The sequence below is a fragment of the Puma concolor genome, chromosome C2 (genome assembly GCF_028749965.1).
Source record: "Puma concolor isolate L17-30 chromosome C2, mPumCon1.1.hap2, whole genome shotgun sequence".
Classification (NCBI taxonomy): Eukaryota; Metazoa; Chordata; class Mammalia; order Carnivora; family Felidae; genus Puma; species Puma concolor.
Window position 1 is genome coordinate 88,734,232 of NC_141675.1, and position 18,024 is coordinate 88,752,255.

The window sequence follows — 18,024 nt, forward strand, 5'->3', positions numbered from 1 at the left end:
AGTGCCAGCATTGTTGGGTGAGGACCCTTTTCCTATCATAGACTTCTTGTATTCTCAGATGGCTGAAAAAGAGTCAAGGAAGAGCTCTTGGGTCTCTTACAAGGGCACTAATCTCATTCATGAGGCTTCTTAAGGCTCTGTTTCTTAATACTGTTACCTTAGGGGTTAAGATTTCAACATAAAAGTTTGAGGGGACACATTCAGAAAATAGCAAATTCATATGTGCATTTTATGTTTTATGCTTATGTTTTAGAAATTGAAGATAATGTCAGTGACTATCTTGTGTTAATTCAAATAATTTCTTCAAATATTTTGGAAAATAAAGATAACCCTATTAAAAATGGGCAAAGTGTGATGAGCAGTTCACTAAATAGAACTGGATGGTCCATAAACACATGAAAAAGTGTTTAATTCTTCTAGTAATTAAAGAAATGGAAACATAAAAGCTCTCAAAAATAGTAATTTTTAAAATCAAAATACGTGAACATTATTTTAGTTTAGTTTTTAGGTTTGTTTATTTTAGAGAGAGAGAGAGTGCGAGTGAGCGAGCACACAGGCAGGGGAGGGGCAGAGAAAGAGAGGGAGACATAGAATCTGAAGCAGGCTTCAGGCTCTAAACTGTCAGTGCAGAGCCCAACGCAGGGTTCAAACTCACTAACCATGAGATCATGACCTGAACCTAAGTCGGACACTTAACCAACTGAGTCACCCAGGCGCCCCATGAACATAATTTTAAAAATTAGAAGCATGCTAAAAGATGAACAAGAGAAACAATAGCTCTTTGCTTTTCCATCTCCCATCTCAGGCAACCACTTTCAACTTTTGCTTGCTTCTGAGCAGTTTTTCTTTCCTTGAATAGAAGGCTGATTCATTTTCTCCCAGTTTGATATGGTTGATATGGTTGCCTGTTGCTTAAGACAGTATCTTCTAGGACCTTGAACTGGATCAAATTGTCTAGTGTTAATGGAATACAGTAACCGGTAGAATGCCAAACTGCTCTGAACACAAACATTAATTTTTTTAATTAAAACTTTTTAGATTAAAAAAAAAGAACTATTGTATTACTTAAATTGGAATCTGAATTAATATATTTCCTAAAGTAGTTAATCTGGAACCAAATCAGAACATCAAATTCTTTTCCAAAGTGTATCAGTATTTCATCATTTAGTTTCAAGTTCCTTATGCTTCTGCATCTCCAGTTGCAGCTTTTACATTTTTAAACAGGATAAGTAGTCTTAAGTTGTGACCTATTTCATGATACACTCACAAAATCTTTCTACCCTGACATTATTCTCATTGTGTATTTCACTGATTAAATCTTAAATCAGATTCATTTTCTTACCCAGCCTTTAGTTATCCTCAGAGTTCATATTTTGATTTGTTTGCAGTGAATTCTTTTTTTAAATGTTTCTTTATTTTTGAGAGAAAGAGGCAGAGGGAGAGGGAGACAGAGGATTCAAAGCAGGCTCCGCGTTGACAGCAGAGAGCCGAATTTGGGGCTTGAACTCACAAACTGTGAGATCATGATCTGAGCCAAAGTCAGATGCTTAACCAGCTGAGCCACCCAAGTGCCTCTCCAGTGAATTTTAAATAAAAATTCTCACTACCATTTGTCTTTGGGCAGTGTACCTTCCCCATTAGTGAATTCTGGAGTGAAATCTTCCTCTGAAAGGGTACTCTATCTTTTGTTTCCTTTTGCATAATCTGGTATGCCTCTTCCCTATTAAATGCCTCTCCCTCCGTTGAAGGTTTTATACCTTCATTCATTCATTCATTCATTCATTCATTTTATTATTAAAAATTTTTTAATGTTTATTTTAGAGAGAGAGAGAGAGAGTGCAAGGGGGAGGGCAGAAAGAGAGGGAGACATGGAATCTGAAACAAGCTCCAGGCTCCTAACTGTCAGCACAGAGCCCAATGTGGGGCTTGAACCCATGAATCATGAGATCATGACCAGAGCCAAAGTCGGATGTTTAACCCTATTGAGCCATCCAGGTGCTCCAATTTTATATCATTTATTAAACTCATTCAATTTTTCAGTAAGCTTATTGCTAGGAAATTCAACCAAGTGTTTCCAAGTGCTTCTTGAACTGCTTTTGAATTTTATTTATTTATTTATTTATTATTTTTTTTAATTTTTTTTTTTCAACGTTTATTTATTTTTGGGACAGAGAGAGACAGAGCATGAACGGGGGAGGGGCAGAGAGAGAGGGAGACACAGAATCGGAAACAGGCTCCAGGCTCTGAGCCATCAGCCCAGAGCCTGACGCGGGGCTCGAACTCACGGACCGCGAGATCGTGACCTGGCTGAAGTCGGCCGCTTAACCGACTGCGCCACCCAGGCGCCCCGAATTTTATTTTTTTAATAGCAAAAACTCCAAAGCGTAGTGATTGAAACTTATTTTGCTTTAGTTTGACAAGGAGAATTTTTAAAAATTATGACTTTTTTTTTTCATTACAGGTTTTTTGTTTTAAACAATGAAGCTGGGTTATTGGAGTACTTTGTGAATGAACAGTCTAGAAATCAAAAACCCAGAGGTACTTTGCAGCTTGCAGGAGCTGTAATATCACCTAGTGATGAGGACTCTCACACTTTCACTGTAAATGCTGCCAGCGGGGAACAGTATAAACTCAGAGGTATGATCGAGATATGAGAGTTAATAGTGTGATTTTCTTCTTCCCTTGAGAAGTTGATGTACTTCCCTGCTTTCATTTGGGTTTTGGAAACAGAAACCACTCTCATCAATGATGTAGGTATAATATCCGAAATCTTAGAATTGCTACAAGAATTTGTGAAATCTCTTTTAATAAATAACTTTTTTCAAGTGGCACAATGAACAAGTGTGTTTACGATTGGCTCCTGTAAAATATTTGTGTGCGTAAAACCCTGATTACTGAAAAATCTAAAAACATAGGCTTCTCTAAATGATATAGTTTTTTAAGTTTATTTATTTATTTTGACAGAGAGAGAGAGCATGAGCACAACAGGGGCAGAGAGAGAGAGGGAGAGAGAGGATTCCAAGCAGGCTCTGCACTGTCACTGCAGAGCCCAATATGGGGCTCGAACTCACTCACAAACCATGAGATCATGACCTGAGCTGAAGTCAGATGCATAACTGACTGAGCCACCCAGGCACCCCTCTAAATGATATTTTTTTATGTCTTCCATGGATTATATTTAACTCCTTTCTTGACTTAGTTTGCATGCCCTCTTTGAGGTTTTTAGTAACTAATAACAAAAGTTGGGATTTATTAAAATGTTCATATTTATTTTAAAAATATAACTTTTGTTTAGATAAATTTAATTTGTGTTTTTTATTTAATTAATACACATAAAATACAATGGTAATCCTAACTGAGCATGCTGCAAAAGATACAAAAATATCTAGTATATATCAGATGCTTAATAAAAGTTATTTTTTTTAAATCAGAGCATATTTTTATGAGAAACTTAAGACATGTCAAATCTCATCCATGTCTAGTTGCATGTAATTCATTCTCCTTCTGAAATATCCACATCACATCCAGCTACTGTGTTACCTACCAAAGTTGATGCTTGGGCCTTTTTCTTCCCTCACTGCTATGTTTGCTCTAGGGAGAGTAAGGCCAATCCCTGATTTTAAGTGATCTGTTCTTCATGCTGTAGACAATTAATTATTCCAAAAATAAATACAAAAGTGAATAACTTTTAGATTCTTTTTATCAGCCACAGATGCTAAAGAGCGACAACATTGGGTTAGCAGACTTCAGATATGTACACAACATCACACTGAAGCTATTGGAAAGGTATGTGGATTTCATATACGATATTAATGCATAAAAATGGGGAAAAGAATATTCTCTTGTATTTTTTTATGTCTTTAAATTGTGGGACTATTCACATACCATAAAATTTACCCTTTGAATTTTTTTTAATGTTTATTTATGTTGAGAGAGAGAGACAGCATGCACATGTGAGTGGGGGAGGAGCAGAGAGAGAAGGAGACACAGAATTTGAAGCAGGCTCTGTGCTGACAGCATAGAGCCCGATGTGGGGCTCGAACTCACAAACCATGAGATCATGACCTGAGCCAAAGTCAGATGCTTAACCGACTGAGCCACCCAGGCACCCCTACAGTTTGCCCTTTAATGTGTGCAGTTCCATTGGTCTTAATATATTCACAAGATTGTGCAACCATCGCAACTATCTAGTTCCCATCACCCTCCAAAAACTCATATCCATGAGCAGTCACTCCCTATTCTCCCCTTTCCAAGCCCCTGGCAAACACTATTTTCTGTTTCTATGGATTTGTCCATTCTGGGCCTTTTATACAAACAGAATCATACAATATGTGGTTTTTTGTGTCTGGCTTCTTATATTTTGCTTAATTTTTTTTAGAGTTAGAAAGCAAATTTTATTGGGCACTCAGGTGGCTCAGGTGGTTAAGCAGCCACCTCTTGGTTTCAGCTCAGGTCATGATCTCATGGTTCATAAGTTTGAGTCCCATGTTGAGCTCCAGGCTGACAGTGGGGTGTCTCCTTGGGATTCTCTCTCTCCCTCTGCCCCTCCCCCAATTGCTTTCTCTGTCTTTCAAAAATAAATACATTTTAAAAGTTTTTAAAAATTTTCAAAAAAGAAAGCAAATTTTATTGTATGTTCAGTTTTACTTTTTTTTTTTAATGTTTATTTACTTAGAGAGAAAAAGAGCACAAGTGGGGTAGAGGCAGAAAGAGAGGGAGAGAGACTCCCAAGCAGGCTCCATGCTTAGCACAGAGCTCGATGTGGGGCTTGATCTCTCACAACCATAAGATCATGACCTGAGCCAAAATCAAGAGTGGGATGCTCAACCAACTGAGCCACCCAGGCATCCCCAGTTCTATTTGTTCTTTGGTCTTTTATGTACATGTAATGTTTTCAAGGTTCATTCATGTTATTGCATGTATCATATTTTATTCATTTTTATGGCCAAATAATATTCCAATTATGAATACACCACAGGATGTTTATCCATTCATCAGCTGGTGGGCATTTGGGTTGTTTCCATTTTGTGGTCATTATGAATAACACTTGTGTATAGGTTTTTGTGAGAATTTATGATTTCAGTGAGATGTATATTTAGCAGTGGAATTACTGGGTCATGTGGTGGTACTCTGTTTAACTTTTTGAGGAGCCACCAAACTTTTTCAGAGTGACTGAACCATTTCACATTCTCACCAGCAATGTATGAAGGTTTCAGTTTTTCCACATCCTCACCAATACTTGTTATTGCCCCCCCCCTTCTTTTTTTTTATTGTAATAGGCATCTTGGTATATGTGAAGTAGAATCTCACTATGGTTTTGATTTCATTTCCGTAATGACTAGTAATGTTGAACATCTTTCCATGTGTTTATTGATCATTTGTATATCTTCTTTGGAATATTTTTTATTTTTTAAGATGGACAGGATGGTCTCAGTACTTGAAATCCGAGGTTAGAGATCTCTAAAAAGTAACATCTAGGCAGCATAGTTAAAGGATTCCATACCTGGGTAATAGCTTGACTTAAAAAAGATTTTTTTCCCCAGGTTTTTTTTTTCCCATAAATAAATTTTAAAAAGTTGTTTGTGATTTAGGCCTACTGCCCAGTCTTCAGGAAATTCATCACAAGAGCTTTACTCATACTACAAGATTGCAATCATTGGCAGTGATCAGAAAGTACTAGCTTATTCCAAAGACACTTGCATGCTATATTAGAAAATGTATTATATTGAATATTGCTGAGTACATTTTGCTGCAATCAGTGTTGTTTACAAATCTGAAATTAGAAGTTTCTTGTTCTATATTTGTAAAATATGAAAAAATATTCTTGACAGTACAAACCTGGAATTAATTTTCTAAGTAAATTATAAGTTTACTTTTGGATGTGTCAGATGTTTAAACTTCGGGTGTCTTAAATTTTATCATTTTCAGAAATGTTCTTATAGTCAATTCTGGTTAATTTAACTTTTAAAACTATTCATGTGTAAGCCTAAAGTGTGTGTGTGTGTGTGTGTGTGTGTGTGTGTGTGTGTATATATATATATATATACACACATACATATACATATACATATATACATATACATACATATATATGTGTGTGTGTATATATTATATATATATATACATATATATATATATATAATAGGTGAGGGTTAGCCTAAAGTTTTTGAAAATGAATGGTTTTGTTTTGTCTAATAGAATAATCCTCCTCTGAAATCACGGAGCTTCTCACTTGCATCTAGTGGTAATTCTCCTATATCCCAGAGGAGACCAAGTCAAAATGCCATTTCTTTTTTTAATGTTGGACATTCCAAACTACAATCAGTGAACAAAAGAGCTCACTTACCTCCAGACCATCTTGTGGAAGTCAGAGAAGTAAGTATGAATTGAAGTCCAAGTAAAAATGCACAAAATAATCTAACTTGCTTGGTTTTATCACGAAAGAAATTGAATCCTGTTTGTGTTTTCTGGGGCACTCAAATGTTTTCTGTCTACTATGCTGAGACAATTTTTAAGTCATGAAGATTCCCTGGTTATATAGGTGATGCCCTGCGTTTCTTTACCATTTCCTGGGTACACTCTTATTTTGCAGTCTATCTTTCATTTCTCAAGTAGAAGTATAGACTCCTTTGATGTAACATGATCAAAATGTGTTTTTTTTTTTAAACTTTTTTTAACGTTTATTTATTTTTGAGACAGAGAGAGACAGAGCATGAACAGGGGAGGAGCAGAGAGAGAGGGAGACACAGAATCTGAAACAGGCTCCAGGCTCTGAGCTGTCAGCACAGAGCCCGACGCGGGGCTCGAACTCACGGACCGTGAGATCATGACCTGAGCTGAAGTCGGACGCCCAACCGACCAAGCCACCCAGGCGCCCCTCAAAATGGATTTTAAGTCTATTGTGAAGACTATATGGCCAAACAAGTGACTTAAAAAAAAAAAAAAGATATATGTAGACGATTCCAAACATACACGATAATAGAATAGTTAAATCCTTGATGTTGCCTTGCCTCACTATTTCCCCCTTTCAAATTGAGTACCAAATAATTTTAGTAAAAGATATAGTTGTTAGGTTCTAAATATTCCTGACTTAAATTTAGTAGAGCTTTTAGATATCTGTGTAGTGAGTGGCCTCATACAAGTATGTGATTTGGAAAGTAGAGGAATATTTTAATAGCCTTTTAAAATAATTATGGCTATTCTTTGGTACTGCATGAAAACTTGACAGTAGTAGTTTCTTAAATGTTCGATGCAGTGTGGAATCAAATATATATCCTTGAACTTTTCATATTCTGTTACATGAAAATCTATCGGATTGTCTTGCACTTTGAATGTATCTTTAATCTCTGTCTGATTTTGTACATCATGCATTAGTCATTTGGAAAATACTGTCTTACAGAGTTATGCAGGTCTTGCAAATGTTAATCTGTATTATCATACAGTATCAAAAATTCCTATTCATTAGCATCCTCACTGATCTCATTAGAAAAGGCTTTCAATATTGGGAAGTTGCCAAGCTTCTGGTAACAGATAAAGGTTTTCCAAAATTCTTTTCATTTTAAATCTCAGATTTTAAAATTGGTAGTAAATACTGTTGGCTTTTCTTGAAGTAATAGGTTTATTTTATTTAATTTTTAGGAAATGTCTACCACATATCTCCAAGTGTGAATATCTATAGTTTCTAATAGTCATTCTGTAAAGAAAAAACATTCCCGTGTTTGTCCCATGCTATACGATAACACTCTACACTTACGTACTCTGGTCACCGAATGTATGGAGTTCCCTGCCCCCTGCCCCACCAAGCAATTCTCTAATCTTTGTGGACACCAGCTGTGTGTTCTAGAATTTAATTCAATTTCAACACTGTAAATAACTCAGGAACAGACAGATATAAGAGATGTGTAGAGCCAGATATGGGGGAAATGTCATGGAAGCTCCACCCTCCTAGTACCTCCAAGTGTTCACCAACCAGAAGCTCTCTGAGCTTCCTCCATTGGTTTTTTTATGGAGGCTTCATTAGGTAGGCATGATCAACTGAATCATTGGCTGTTGGTGATTAATTCATCCTCCAGCCCCTCCCCTCCCTCAAGGTTGGGTGGTGGGGCTGAACATATATATACATATCTATATATCGGTTGGTTACATATATAAGAGTGTAATTGTTCGATCATAAGTTATAATTATTTAACTCTCTCTATATTTTTTTAAGTTTATTTATTCTGAGAGAGAGAAGGCAAGAGAGAATCCCAAGCATTCTCCACGCTGTCAGTACAGAGCCCATGTGGGGCTCGATCTCACAAACCATGACATTATGACCTGAGCCGAAATCAAGAGTCAGACACTTAACCAGCTGAGCTGCCCAGGTACCCCTAACTCTGTATATTTAACTCTAGTAAATATTGCCAAACATTGGCCATAGTGGTTGCACTTATTCATAAGTTTGGATTACTGGAAGTTAGTCCTAAAATTTATATACAAAACATACACAAAGCACACATATATATGCATGTATAAATGTGTACATTTGGATATCTTCATATCCACAGTTTTCACTTAAAACCCTTTTTTTCTGATAAGAATGAATGTTTGAGCCATTACTGTGACATATGTTTTCAGGGGCTGTTTCATGTATGGCACACTGGATTTCTTTGGTAGGATAGCATCTCTCTTTAACTAGCCCTCTGATGAACTGTATTAAAAGTCATCTGGGGGGTGCTTGGGTGGCTCAGTTGGTTAAGCATCTGACTCTTGATCTCAGCTCAAGTCATGATCTCATGATTTGTGAGTTCAAGCCCCACATCGGGCTTTACACTGATGGCGCAGAGCTTGCTTGGGATTCTGTCTCTCTTCCTGTCTCTGCCCCTCCCCTACTCATTCCCTTCCTTCCTCTCCTCCCCCCCACCAAAATGAATAAATAAAAAAAAATCATCTGAAACAGAGCCTCTGAAAGCTGAGTCTCTCCACATTTTAATGTGAATTAAGATAGTGTCCAAAAGATAGGCAATCTGAGAGACTTCTGCTCACAATTAAGTAATTAAGCATAGTACATTCAATAAAGTAATTAAGCATAATAAATTCAGTTTTCATTTAAAAATATTGGGTTGTTTATCAAGAATTGTTATTCTATTAGCTCTGTTAGGAAAAGTGTACAGAGCTCTTGATCAAAGCAGAGTGTATTAAACTCTTTTAACCTGAAAAGTATATGTATATACATACAGCACTTGCTCCACAGTCAGGCTAATGGGACCAGAAAGTTAGATTAAGAGAAAAGGAAGCAGGGAAACCATCATGTTTTCAAAGTATGTTCAGATTGAGCCTAACTAGGGGTGCTGAGAAGAAAGAGCTTAAGAGCCCAGACTGGGAACTAATTTTACTTTGTAATGATGTATTTAATGATGCTATTGAATATGATCCAGAATATTTTTTTGATAGCTTGTACAAATGTATACTGTTAATAAAAGGTTTGTCAAGGCTTTTGAGCTTTGTTGCTTCCAAAGAAAAAGTGTGGCTGCCAAAGGTCCTCATCTTTTGCACAGTTGCACTATTAAGTGCTCACTAATTGAGAATAGCCAAATTTGAAATAGATTTCTAAGCCTAATATATGCCAAAAATGGCTCAGAAACTGAATATGGTAATTAAAATGGAAACTGTATGTATATGTGATACACAGAAATCATGAGTGGGACACACAGAACTATTGTTTCCCTTAGATGATGTCTCATGCTGAAGGACAACAAAGAGACTTAATTAGGCGAATTGAATGCCTTCCTGCTTCTGGCCATCTTAGTTCCTTGGACCAGGATCTCTTGATGCTCAAAGCTACTTCCATGGCGACTATGAACTGCTTAAACGATTGCTTTCATATTCTGCAGTTACAGCACGCATCACATCAGAAGGGCTCACTGTCTTCAGGTAAGTTGTAGATTAAAAGTAGGGCTTCACAGGGGCGCCTGGGTGGCGCAGTCGGTTAAGCGTCCGACTTCAGCCAGGTCACGATCTCGCGGTCCGTGAGTTCGAGCCCCGCGTCAGGCTCTGGGCTGATGGCTCAGAGCCTGGAGCCTGTTTCCGATTCTGTGTCTCCCTCTCTCTCTGCCCCTCCCCCGTTCATGCTCTGTCTCTCTCTGTCCCAAAAATAAATAAACGTTGAAAAAAAAAAAAAATTAAAAAAAAAAAAAAAGTAGGGCTTCACATTAAGGGCTTACACATGGAAAGATTGCATTTGTTCTAATTCCTAACAAGTCTTAACTAAAAAAAGAAAGAAAGGAAAGCAGGGAGCCTCTTGGTTTTTATTTTTATTTATTTATTTAAGTTTATTTATTTATTTTGAGAGCAAGTGGGGAAGAGCAGCAAGAGAGGGAGAGAGAGAATCCCAAGCAGGCTCCGCGCTGTGACCTCATGAAATGTGAGATCATGACCTGAGCTGAGACTGAGTCAGACATGTAACCAGGCGTGTAACTGAGCCACCCAGGTGCCCAAGGAGCCTCTTGGTTTTTACTTATCACCTTAATATTAAAGAAAGTCTTCTTATTGTGTCCTTTTTCATATCTAAATTGATTTTAGGCCTAATGTTTAGTATAGTTGAATATCCCTTTGGAGACCTCAACTCCACATGTTGAAAATTGAACTCAAAACCCACATCTCCTATATTTCTGTTAATATTGGTGGCATCATTATTCATCCAGTTGACTTTAGTAGAAATATTGGGACCATTTCTTAACTTTTTGTTTAGTCCACAGTTCATTATATCCATATTGAGATATAGATATTAAAGTCTATGGGGCGCCTGGGTGGCGCAGTCGGTTAAGCGTCTGACTTCAGCCAGGTCACGATCTCATGGTCCGTGAGTTCGAGCCCCGCGTCGGGCTCTGGGCTGATGGCTCAGAGCCTGGAGCCTGTTTCCGATTCTGTGTCTCCCTCTCTCTCTCTCTGCCCCTCCCCCGTTCATGCTCTGTCTCTCTCTGTCCCAAAAATAAATAAACGTTGAAAAAAAAAAAAAAGTCTATCAGTTACTTTTTAGTTTGAAAAGAAGGTGTACATCTAGCATTTGAGAGCACTTATTTGTTGGAATTAATCTACTGGGGAAAATAATGTTACTGTGTGGGAGGACAAAAAATGAGGTTTTCTATTAAATGAGATGAATAAAATCACATTTTTCTTTATTGAGATATAATTGGCATATAACATTGTGTAGGTTTAAAGTACACAGCATGTTGATTTTATACATATACATATTGCAACATGATTACCACTGAAGCCTACACCTCAATCATATCACATAATTAATACTTTTTTGTGGTGAGAACATTTAGGATCTTGTCACTTAGCAACTTTGAAGTATGTAATACTGTATTTTGACTATAATCACTATGGTGTGTATTATATCTCCAGAATTTATTCATCTTCTAGTTGCAAGTTTGTACCCTTTTAACAACATCTCCCCAACTCCTCCATGTGCATCACACTGTTTTAATAAATAGTAGTAACTTAGTGGTTCACAATTTATTGTTCTCTTACCCAATTAACCCCTTTGTGAAAGAAAGATATTTTAGAAAGATAATGAGTCTCTGCCCAGAAAAAAGTTTACCATAGTCAGATCTTGATGTGGGTATAATACAGCTTCCATTCTCAAATGTATGCCCACCTAAATCAATATTTCAAGCTAACAAACTATGTTTAATGTCAATTGTAGGTATAGGTCAGGGCAGTATTATACAGGCCAGTAAGCTATGTTTGTTTCCCTTAAGGAACTCATAGTTCACTTGGGGATGAACATGTAAATACTTAACTGTAATATGGAATGTGTTGCTTATAATAGAAACAAGATGCTTGGGGAGAATATATAAATGGACCAATACTTCTGACAGAAAAAGGTCTGGGAAATGCCTAGAAAAGCTAAAAAAACAATTAGCTTGGGGGGGTGGGGAGAGACTGGAGGATGTTCCAAAGAGATAAGATACCTAAGTTGTGAGTTGTGAACATGCACTGGGGCCTTGGAAGAATTGTAAGAAGTCCAATGAAAATTTTCTCCTATAGTAGAGCAACAGACACTCATTGTAAAAAATTTTAGGAACTATTATACAATTGAAAAAAGAAACAAATCCTGCATTATCCTACCAACCAGAAACTGCCACTGTTAATATTAGTGCATACCCCACCAAGTTTTCTTTCCTTCTTAGTTTTTGTTTTACCCCATTTTTATTAGAAAAAATATATTTTTATCTTATACTTTTCACTTAATATCAAGTATATTTTCCAATTTATGTTATGCTTTTGGTAAATATAATTTTTATTGGCTGCATTATGTTCCTTTGAAGGGATAGATCTTTGGTTTACTTAACTGTTCTGTGTTGAACATGGGATGAGTTACCTTGAGCTATGAAATTTGGTTTAATTCTAGTGTTGGTAATAATAATTTGTTAGGGAAATGAAAGTTTATTTCCAATTGATGGTATGTAATTTTTGCAAAGCACATCAAGTAGCACACTGCTAGATACTAGATGCTTAATCCTTGATTAATTAAATACTATATAATTTTTTTAATTCTTAGAAATTTCATTTGTGTAGTTTAATACATAATTATATTTCTAAATGATTGCTTCATGATTAGTGAAACATGTACAATATAAATTTGCATTTTTTTTAAGCTTATTTATTTTGAGAGACAGAGAGAGTGAGTGGGGAAGGGGCAGAGAGAGAGGGTGAGAGAATTCTAGGCAGGCTGTATGCTGACACAGCACAGAGCCAGCTGCAGGGCTTGAACCCATGAACCATAAGAACATGACCTGAGCTGAAATCGAGAGTTGGGATGCTCAACTGACTGAGCCTCCCAGGTGCCCCTAAATTTGCATTTTTAATTAACAAATGAAACAGACTAAACTTTACAGAAATATTTAAAAGTTGTTCTCATTACTATGTTTTGGAGCATGGATTTGTGGATGTGTGGTGGAATTGATTAACTAGTATTGGTATTTCTTACCGTAAATGGTCATGTTTTTCAAATTAGGTCTGTAGAAATTTATTCTTTAGTCACTTGAGAATAAAAATATAACCGTGGAAAGAAAAACTGAATTATCTTTTCACTCAAATTTTGAGATAACACAAGAAATCAAATCTAAGCTTAAATTAGTGTTTAGTCCCATAAGGATCATTGATTTGGGGGGGGTCCTGAGACCGGATGATTGGTTTGATAAAGAGTATTGTGGTTTCCAATCAGTTGAGCAATCTGTTATTTTTTTTAATCTTTAATATATATATATTTTTATTAAAAAATTTTTTTTATGTTTATTTGTTTTTGAGACAGAGACAGAGCATGAGTGGGGTAGGGGAAGGGAGAGAGGGAGACACAGAATCTTTAGCAGGCTTCAGGCTCTAAGCTCAGCACAGATCCTGATGCCAGGCTCAAACCCATGAACCATGAGATCATGACCTGAGCTGAAGTCAGACACTTAACTGACTCAGCCACCCAGGCGCCCTTTTAATATATATTGTTTTAAATTTTTTTTATTTTGAGAGAGAGGGACAGAGAGAGAGAGAGCATGGGGGAGGGGCAGAGAGAGGGGGAGAGAGAGAATCCCAAGCAGGCTGTGCACTCTCAGCACGGAGCCCAATGTATCAGGGCTCAAACTCATGAACCATGGGATCATGACCTGAGCCAATGTCAGACACTTAACCGACTCAGCCACCCAGGCACCTCTGGTTGAGAAGTCTCTTAAAACAGATCCATTATATTTAGTGTTTGTGTATACTTATCTTTATAAGTAATGACATCTAGATATTGATATTTAGAATAAACATTTCAGGGGTGCCTGGGTGGCTCAGTCAGTTAAGCGTCAAACTCTTGATTTCAGCTCAGGTCATGACCTCTTGGTTCGTGGGTTCAAGCCCCGCATCAGGCTCTGCACTGAGTGGAGCCTGCTTAGGATTCTCTCCCTCTCTCTGCTCCTCCCCTGCTTGCACTCCTTCTCTGTCTGCCTCTCTCTCTTAAAATAAATAAATAAACATTTTTTAAAAAGAATGAACATTTTAACATAGGAGCAAAATGTTTTCATTTCTTTGGGATTTTTAAACTGGCCCCTAGAACTTACCCTGGGCATTCCCCCAATCATGAATACCCACCCTCAGTGCCAAATGAGACAACTGAGTGGCAAGGCAGGATGCTCTAGTAGCTTAGTAGGTATTTCATAATTTATCCCTGTACTAAAGTCTGGCATTTCAAGTAAATTCCCTCACATTTGTAATTTCTGCTGTGGTAGTCTGAGCATCCCTTACTGTAGGACTCTAATAATCAAGCTTCTGTGAAACCTAGATCAGCCTCTGAAATCAAATGGAACATTTTCCATTATTGATTAGGCATAGAATCCACTTTGTTATACTAGTTGAGGGTAATAAGAGACATTTGAGTCATTAATTGAGAAGATGACAGGTCTCTAAATGTGACCACTGTCTTTCACTAGGTCACCTATTATTTATTCAGTAGAAGAGCCTTTCAGTTTAAAAGTATATGGACCTTTTTTATATGATTGAAAAAAAGAGGAATGGACATATATTTGCAGTTATATTAGCTCAAGGTGGTTATCTTGAATGGTTAGAAAATTGCTACTGAGAATAAGATTCAGTCCCAAAATGAAGAAAATTTTACTGTTGCATGCTTCCAGGCTCCTCCTGTAATTGTGACTTCTTAAATCCTAATGCAGTTAGGTATTTTTACAGAAAGGGTAACAAATCAACTATGAAAGGTGGGAATACATTATGGTTTCCGGATTTGCCCAAGAAGTTGTTCAGTCCTATTCAGGGTTGATTCTTTTAAAAGGTATATGATTTCAAGTTGCAAGCTGCTCTGTGGTAAAATACCCAATCATGGTGCTCATGCTAATGAGATACAAGTGGCCGTTTTGCGGAGTGTCTTAACAGCTTGAATTGCTTTTAGTCTTGTGGGCTCAAAACAAAATCGTTTAATAAAATCCACATCTGCTGAACTTTCCAGATTATGAGCAAGTTTCAGCGAAAGTTTTCTCTTACTTCATCAGGAACGACAATCGAGTGGTTAGAACCAAAGATACCTTTATCAAACCACTATAAAAATGGAGCTGACCAGCCTTTTGCAACTGAGCAAAGTAAACCAGTGGCAGTCCCAGAAGAACAGTGTGTTGAAGAATCTGGACCATTAGCAAGGGTAAGGTAATGTGAAAATACGGTTTTGATGTAAAAACTAGGAATCACTGAAAAGGTTCAGGTCTCTTTTCTTTGTCAGGGCGTACAAGTCACCCTAACACCAGAGCAGCATTCTTGCAGACTCTAGATATTGTTCTTCTACTGTAAACTGCATTGGCTTTAAAGAGGTCTGTTGTATAATACTTGTACATGTTGTGTTTTGCAGGTTAAATTATGTGCCTTTTTTAGTTGGGGCTCACTTTTCCTTGATTAAAAATGTATTTTAAAATTGCGATTTGCATGTTTTTATTTTTCTAGGTAATAACTTTTATTATTTGTACAATATTTCTGTTACATTTCTTACCTCGTTATCTTAATTTAACATTATTTACTGGATGCTTACTATTAAGTTTACAAGTATAAAAGTTTACTATTAAGTCTTTTTATTGTAAGCACGTTGCCAGACCAGTTTTTTTCAAGTGTTAACTCAAATTGCACAGTCCCAGGGTTTTATAATATTTTGATAAAGTATTTTTCATTCCACATTTCTCAGAAGCTAAAGAATATCTTATTCTAGTCATAATTCCACCACTGTAACAAATCATATTGGTCTTTTTGCCTTTTGTGTTCACATCTGGTATTTTTATGGTCATGATAATTACATAGATAGTTTTATTTTAAGCTCTTTTTACTTGATACTTCCCATAAGCATTTTTTTCTGGCCTATATAATTAAATTTTTAAAGGTTGAAGTAGGCTATTAAATATCTAGTCTCTGTTATTTTTTGTTACTGTAAATAGCACTAAATCATCTTGTCTACTTTTTTTCCCTCTTTATTTAGGTTATTTCTTTAGGTTATATTCCCAAGTAGAATTACTGAGTTAAGAGTAATGCACAGCTTTGGTTATTTATATACAAGCAAATTCTTCTTAAAAGAAGAACATGACACAGAAACTTCCAAAACTGGCCACAGCCTTGGTTTAACGAAGTGGGCAATGGCAACAGTGTGGGCAAGAGAGAAGAAAAAAAGTATGGAGTGCTATTTGACCATTTCTAGAGTCAAAGCAGTTTTAGTCTTTATTAAGCTATCTAGTGTATGACAAGTCTAGTTAGGAATTAAGAGGAGACACAAAAAATTGAAAACATAGTTCTTTCACTGAAGAGATTTATAATCTAGTTGGAGTCACAATTACATATAGACATGAAACAAGGAGAGGAGAATATGAAGCAGCATTTTTTTCCCTATCTTACTTGATATGGTTTAAGCTGTTGGGATGTGGGCATTCAGAGAAAGAAGAGAAGTGTATTGAATAGAGTGGAGGGGAATGCTTTGGAGAGAAAGTAGAATTGGAATCAGGCTTTCAAAGAAGAAAGGATTTGAAGAGAAGAGGAGTAGTAGGGGATCTTGAGATGGAGGAATAACAGGAGCAGGGATACTAAAGCATATATGCTTATTGTGGTAAAAACTTGCCTGATGGTTTTAAAATCACGTCTTATCGTTGACATGTGGGCTAATAATTAACCACTTAGCTTCAATTTTCTCATCTGTAAGTCAGGAATGTTAATATAAGATTGTTATGAACATAAAATGAACTTAGCAGAGCACCTGGTTTATGGAAAATGATCACAGGGTGGTTGGATTTTACAAATCCAGATGGCCATTCATGTTGCATTCTCTGGGGAGTGATAATCCCTAGAGCCACTATTCCATAGAATACAGTGTAAGCTGTACCTCCAAGGAACATAAAAATCATGCAGGAGAATCTAGTCTTAATGTAATAGATGATAAAAATCATGAGCATGGGATATGTTTAAGAAGATTGGTATATGGTAATGATCTAGAATTGAAGTGTGAATAGAAGGCTATGGAAGTAGAAATGAAGACAAATGAATAGGTAATGTGCATTTCAAACGAAAATCAGCTGGACTTGGGATTGACTGGATGTAGGGTTGGATGAAGAATGACTCCCAAGTTTGTGAGCCTATATGACTAGATAGAATTGTGGTGCCATTCACAAAGTTAGGAGAACTAGGAAGAGTCTTTTGAGAGAAAAGGTTTGGTATGGTTTATGAACATGTTGAATTTGTAAAGATTTTATTTTTAAGTAATCCCTATGCCCCCCAGTGTGGGGCATGAACTCAAAACCCCAAGATCAAGAGTTGCAGGCTCTATTGACTGAGTGAGCCAGGTGCCCCTGAACATGTTGAATTTTATGTAAGAGAAGGATATATGATTTAAACATATATAAAAAGCAGTTAAAAATAATGAAACCAAAGCTTTGGAGAGAAATCAGGACTAGAGATATAATTTGTAAGTGAAAATTAGAAACTATAAGTCCTTTAGTACAACATATTCATTCTTCTCAATGAGAATACAAAGCATGTTGGGGATCAGGATAGAGGCATAAGTTAAAGATGGGACTCAAAGGTGGGCAGGAGAGCATTGCTATATTTCCAAATCTTTTGAAATAGTGAGTAGACCAGATATATCACCTAGTGTAAGTAGAAAAAAAAATAAGTGCATAGATATTATTTTTAATTACACAAGACACTAGACTCAAGCATACCAGAATAGACCTGCATTTTCTAAAAATTTCATACATGCCTTCTTTGAAATATGAGTGTTAATGCAAGCTGGAGGCAGACATATGGTAGTGGAAATTTTGCTGTCGTGTGATGGAAGAAATAAACCCTGGTGAGGCCAGAATGAAGCCCACAGTTCCTTTGTGCCCAAGTCAGAAGTCAGAAGGACAAAGATGGGGTTAATAAGACTTTTGTGGAATATTGGGGTTTCCCTTTGCTATGCAGTCTCCAAATATTATGAATTCCTAGAAACTTAGTAGCTCTTGCCACTGTCTGCAAACTGTTCTGCGT

At 36.7% G+C, this 18,024-nt stretch overlaps 1 protein-coding gene across 2 annotated transcripts in view; it reads left to right on the forward strand.

Moving 5' to 3' along the window:
• OSBPL11 (oxysterol binding protein like 11) overlaps positions 1-18,024 on the forward strand; it is an 86,323-nt gene that overhangs the window by 28,105 nt on the left and 40,194 nt on the right. For both annotated transcript variants that reach the window (XM_025913550.2, XM_086675160.1), the window contains exons 3-7: positions 2,462-2,637; positions 3,707-3,786; positions 6,199-6,375; positions 9,711-9,912; positions 15,027-15,172. In XM_025913550.2, the coding sequence (XP_025769335.2) occupies positions 2,462-2,637; positions 3,707-3,786; positions 6,199-6,375; positions 9,711-9,912; positions 15,027-15,172 (781 nt within the window). The remainder of the gene's footprint in view (positions 1-2,461; positions 2,638-3,706; positions 3,787-6,198; positions 6,376-9,710; positions 9,913-15,026; positions 15,173-18,024) is intronic.